Source organism: Lactuca virosa, chromosome 1 (genome assembly GCF_052849685.1).
Source record: "Lactuca virosa cultivar CGN04683 chromosome 1, Lactuca_virosa_CGN04683_v6, whole genome shotgun sequence".
In the NCBI taxonomy this organism is placed as follows: Eukaryota; Viridiplantae; Streptophyta; class Magnoliopsida; order Asterales; family Asteraceae; genus Lactuca; species Lactuca virosa.
Genome location: NC_136426.1, coordinates 117,722,948 through 117,729,164, shown reverse-complemented (window position 1 = coordinate 117,729,164; position 6,217 = coordinate 117,722,948). Strand labels below are relative to the sequence as shown.

The 6,217-nt window shown below is 42.3% G+C and overlaps 1 protein-coding gene across 1 annotated transcript; it reads left to right on the top strand.

The window, feature by feature from the left end:
- Positions 1 to 757: 757 nt before the first annotated feature.
- LOC145119584 (uncharacterized) lies at positions 758 to 1,363 on the top strand. The gene has a single exon (XM_079055262.1). The coding sequence runs from the start codon at positions 758 to 760 to the stop codon at positions 1,361 to 1,363; it is 606 nt and encodes a 201-aa protein (XP_078911388.1).
- The last annotated feature ends 4,854 nt before the right edge of the window (positions 1,364 to 6,217 follow it).

The window sequence follows — 6,217 nt, the reverse complement described above, 5'->3', positions numbered from 1 at the left end:
GTCTCAGAGTTGGAATTGAATGAAAATAATTTCCCAAGCTCCGGATATAAAATTTGTTGGTCAAGGATTGACCTGGTAATTAGGAAAAATAAAAATGTGGGCAGTCATGACCGTTAGAAAATGAACTGACCCTAGTATTTCTCTTTTCTGTTAAATCTAGTAGTATAAATAGAGTAGTTCAGTGATCACAATTCATCAGTCGAAATTTCATTTGTAAAGCAACTCAATCATTAGGTTTCTAGTAAGTTTCATTCAATAAGAAAATTATTCGGCTGCCAATTCCAGTTTTACCCCTGTTACCCTTGTTCTTGCTTACTGTTATATTGCTTGATCTCCAACATTTGGTATCAGAGCAAAACAGATCCTGATCAATTGTATGCCCAAGTATCCTCGATTCAACAAGATGACATCCCCATCATCATCCAATCAGCCCAAAGATAATCCTTTTACTCTTCAATGTCCAATGCTAACCTCACTAAATTACAACACCTAGTCAATTAAGATGGAAGCCATCATGGATGCCCATGGGTTATGGGATGCCATTGAGCCACCAACCGGAGTGGTCGTGGATGAGAAGAAGAGCAAGCAGGCTCGAGCTTTCATCTTCCAATCTATACCAGAGGAGATTCTTGCACAGGCTGCCAAGAAGAAGACAGCCAAGGAAGTTTAGGACTCTCTAAAGTCACGGTATGTGGGTGCAGAGAGGGTCCAAAAGGCAAGGCTAAGGGTACTCAAGAGTGAGTTTGAAGCACTTCAAATGAAGGAGTCTGAAACCATAGATGATTATGCAGGAAAGATATCAGCCATGATTTCAAAGTTTGGGAGTGCAGGGGCAATATTGGAAGATGAAGAATTGGTGAGAAAACTGTTCGACACAGTTCCGGAGAGGTTTATAAACCTGGTGGCATCAATTGAACAAAGCTGTGATATGGAATCGATGCCATTTGAAGAAGCAATTGGGCATTTGAAGGCTTATGAGGACATGCTCTGGCTCCGGAAGGCAAGCACACAGGGAGATAATACCCTGCTGCTTGCCAAGGCAGAAGGCTCGTCAATCCACCGGAGTCCAAGCAAGAAAAATTCAACAGGTGGTCGAGGAAGGGGCGGAAATAATAATCGGGGCGGAAGAGGCAGCACACGAGGGCGAGGCTCGTCTCGTGGCAGAGGTGGGCACTGGGGTGGTGACTCACGACAGGAGGCGAACAACACAAACAAAAAGCCACGAGACAAGAGCAACATCAGATGCTATGAATGCCAAGAGCTTGGTCATTATGCATCGGAGTGCAAGGGAAAGAAGCAGCAGGACCAAGAAGTAAACTTGGCTGCTGATGAAGAAGAACCAACCCTATTGCTAGCTGTTTGACGTGAAGAGAATAACGAAGTAGTCCTATTGAATGAAGAAAAAGTCTACCCAAACCAATTCAAAGAAAACAATGAAGAGAACATATGGTATCTAGACAATGGAGCTAGTAACCATATGACTGGATGCAAGGCCTTGTTTGCTGAGCTTGACGAGAAAGTAACGGGGCAGGTTCGATTCGGTGACGGGTCCAGGGTTCCGATCAAAGGAAAAGGTGTTCTCCTATTTGATTGCAAAAATGGTGATCAATTTGTTATCCCAGATGTGTATTAGATTCCTGCCATGCACAGTAATATAATAAGTCTGGGACAAATGACCGAAGAGGGGTATGACGTAGAGATGAAGAAGGAGTTCCTAAGAATGTATGATGAAGCAGGAAGCTTGGTTATGAAGGTGCAGAGATCCAAGAACAGACTTTATAAAATTAAGCTTACACCTGGGAAGCCTGTGTGCTTAGCCATGAGTATAGACGATGACTCATGGTTATGGCACGCACGCATGGGACACACTAACTTCAGAACACTCGAGGAGATGACACGTAAGAAGATGGTATTAGGCATGCCCCAGGTGACTCATCCATCACAGGTGTGTGAAGGATGTATGCTGGCCAAGCAACCAAGACAAGCTTTTCCAAAGGAAGCTATGTGGAGAGCTAAAGAGCCACTACAACTAGTGCACACAGACTTATGCGGACCCATCACCCCAGCAACTAAAGGAGGGAATCAATATTTCCTCTTAATCGTGGATGACTACTCACGGTATATGTGGGTATACCTGATCAAAACAAAAGATGAAGCGCTGAGCATGTTTCAGAAGTTCAAATTGCAAGTTGAGAAAGAAAGCAGCCACAAAGTCAAGATGATAAGAACTGACCGTGAAGGTGAGTTCAATTCGAATTAATTCCAGTTCCTTTGTAAGCAGGCGGGAATCAAGCGACAATTGACAACACCACACACCCCACAGCAAAATGGGGTTGTGGAACGTTGAAATAGGACGATCTTGGAGATGACTAGGGCACTACTCAACGCTATGGGGATACCGGATCAATTTTGGGGAGAGGCCGTGAGACATTCAGTGTATTTGTTGAACATAACAAGCACAAAAGCGCTCAAAGACGTAACCCCATACGAATCACTGAAAGCTTCTAAACCCTCGATCGCACACTTGAAGATCTTCGGTTGCGTGGGATTTGTGAAGAAATTGCGAGGCCTGAGCAAACTAACTGATCGAAGCGAGCCAATGGTGTACCTGGGAACAGAAGAAGGAACAAAAGGGTACCGTATGTTTAACCCCAGCAGTCAACGGATAGTGATAACTCGAGACGTGATCTTTGACGAAGGAAGGCCTTGGGCTTGGAATAATGAAACAACGGGGGAGCCACTTTCAACGCCTTACTGGACCAATGTTATTGTCCATGAAGGAGCCCATTCCCAGCCGGCCCAAGATCCTGATCAGTCAATTAACACTAACGAAGACCTTGTGACGCTATTAAACGATCTCTACGGAAACATTGGACTGGATGACTCACGACTTGAAGACTCGACACAGTCGTATGTACCTGGTACCAACTCGACACCTCCCAGTCGAGTATCGACGATCCAATCAAGAAGCGGGTCTGTAGCTTCATATGACGACACACCAACAAGGGGCTTTCGCTCAATCAACGACTTATATGAAAATACGACAAGACTGGAGGAGGAGCAGATACGGGATCTGTATGAAAGTAATCAAGAATTAATGTTGGTTGATGATGAACCCACAACCTACAAAGAAGCATCAAGTGAAGAAGGGTGGAAACGAGCCATGGAAACGGAAGTGAAGTCAATTGAGAAAAACAATACCTGGACTTTAACCAGGCTACCCCCAAATCGCAAGGCGATAGGGGTAAAGTGGGTATTTAAGGCAAAAAAGAATGCAGCCGGGGAAGTAATCAAGCACAAGGCTCGTTTGGTCGCCAAGGGTTACGTTCAACAAAGGGGTGTCGACTTTTACGACACATTTACACCGGTGGCCAGGCTGGAGACGATAAGACTGATCCTCTCGGTAGCGACGAAGGAAAATTGGCTTGTACATCACCTGGATGTCAAGTCAGCATTCCTACACGGTGATCTTAAGGAGGAAGTCTACGTAAGTCAACCCATTGGATTCACAGTCAAAGGCAAGGAAGACTGGGTATATCGCCTTCACAAGGCCCTATATGGGTTGCGACAGGCACCAAGGGCATGGAATACAAAACTTGACCAGTCACTCAAGTCACTCGGATTCACCAGATGCGTTCAAGAACAGGCTGTCTACAAGGTACACAAACCTAACTTGACTTTCATAGTTGGAGTATATGTAGATGATCTCATAGTCACTGGGTCAAGTGAGAAGGGAATCCAAGCATTCAAAGATAGAATGAAATGTTTGTTTGATATGAGTGATCTGGGATTGTTATCATATTACCTGGGAATTGAAGTAGTACAGGGTAAGGATGGTACAATGCTCATACAGAAGGGGTACGCTGAAAGGATCTTAAAGACTTCAGGTATGGAAGGCTGCAATAGTTCCCAGTACCCAATGGAGCCAAAACTCCAGTTAACCAAAGATGAAGATGGTGAACCAGTAAATGCAACAATGTACAGAAGGCTTGTTGGGAGTTTGAGATACGTGGTCCACACAAGACAAGACCTCAATTACAGTGTTGGAGTGGTGAGCAAGTTTATGCAAATTCCCAAACAAAGTCACTATGCTGCTATAAAACATATCTTGAGATATGTGAAGGGAACAACCCAGTATGGGCTAAAGTATCACAGGGGAGGCGATGGAAGACTTGTGGGATACAGTAACAGTAGTTACAACAGTGATTGTGAAGATAGAAGGGGAACCACTGGAGTAGCTTTCTACTACTCAGGAAATCTCATAACATGGGCATCGCAGAAACAGAAAACAGTGGCACTTAGCTCATGTGAAGCCGAGTATATGGCTGCAACTGCAGCAGCATGTCAAGGACTGTGGTTAAGAAATTTGTTCGGTGAGCTGATGGGAAAGAAAGCACAGAAGGTGAAGCTGCTAATCGACAACCAATCCACCATTGCACTCATAAGAAATCCGGTGTCTCACGGTAGAAGCAAGCACATAGACACAAAGTTCCACTTTATTCGTATGTGTGTTGAAAGGGAACAGATTCAAGTGGAACATGTGAGTGGAGATCAACAGAAGGCTGATGTTCTAACAAAGGCAATGCCAAGGATAAAGTTTGCTGAGATGAGAGCACTAATTGGCATAGAAGATCTGAAGAAGAAAGGTCAACCTTGAGGGGGAGAAATGTTGGTCAAGGATTGACTTGGTAATTAGGAAAAATAAAAATGTGGGCAGTCATGACCGTTAGAAAATGAACTGACCCTAGTATTTCTCTTTTCTGTTAAATCTAGTAATATAAATACAGTAGTTCAGTGATCACAATTCATCAGTCGAAATTTCATTTGTAAAGCAACTCAATCATTAGGTTGCTAGTAAGTTTCATTCAATAAGAAAATTATTCGGCTGCCAATTCCAGTTTTACCCCTGTTACCCTTGTTCTTGCTTACTGTTATATTGCTTGATCTCCAACAAAATTCACATTGTGGACAATCACAGCACTAGTAAAAGCTGGTGACTGCCCACTGATCTAGAGTGTGGATCCATTCTAACCAATTTATAATTGGAAATAACACCCCATCTGCTCCAGATCTTAAATTCATAATGTAAGGAACATATAGAAACTTGGAATCACTCTGGATCTTTTTCCAAGCCTTAGAAATGATGAAAACAAAATGACATATCAGAACAGACCCGGATCAGACCTAAAAGCAAAGATGCCATTCTTGCCCATAGATAAAGTCCTTATCAGTGAGGTTGGCCTCCGTAAGAAAGTTAGCCAACTCAATTTGTGAACTTTGGGCACTGGTTTGCGGTCCGTTTGAGTTCTAGAGCTCAAGATATGATGTTTACAAAATGACTACAGATCTGATGGTAAACAGAATTGTAGCCACCCGTGATTCCTTTTTGGCTTATCCATCCTTCTCCCTTTGAAACACATTTTAAGATGTGTTCATCATCCGAATTCAGTCCCCATGATCATGGTGGTACTAAAAAGGGTTAGGGATCATTAGGATTTCATTTAGCCACAAGAATGTAATAATAATCAACATGAAAATAAACATGAAGCACATAAAATCACCATTCTCCCTTTTAGTGTTTCCATGATCTTTTGCAACATGTAATCACCTAGATCCATCATCCACCATATATGGGGTGAAGATAGGATCTTGAGATGATGTATAACATACAATTCTTTTCGAATAACAAAAGAGATACAAACCAAATAAGAAGGAGTAGAAGTGAAGATGAAATCATAAAACTAGAACAAGGTTATGAATCAAGTTGTAAGAAATGATAAGGAGGTTCATACCAATACGAGTCAAGGCTGGAAATGAACAAGAATTAAGCTCCAAACAACAGCCCCTTGGCTGCTCTTGATCCCAAAGAGAGAGAGAAGGACGGCGTGAGGGAGAGAGAGAGAGGGTAGGGTTTAGAGTGTTTTTTTTGTGTGTGTTCCAAATGACTCAATTAACACATTAAGTACTATTAACTAGATGGATTTTACAATTAGGCCCATAGCCCATGGACTTCAATAAAAGGATTTTACAAGATGATCAAAAGAGTCCAATAACATAAGAAAATTAGACCTTGGTTAAATAAATTAACCCAATGTTACAAGAATAATTAAATTAAAATAACTAAACGTACCGAGAAAAATCGGGGCGTTACAGCAACCCTAATTGAAGATCTATATTTTCTCTAATTGAACATACAATAATGAACAACAACATGGAA

Coding starts and splice junctions, on each gene's coding strand:
- LOC145119584 (XM_079055262.1), top strand. CDS start 758: ATGAAGGAGTCTGAAACCATAGATGATTATGCAGGAAAGATATCAGCC.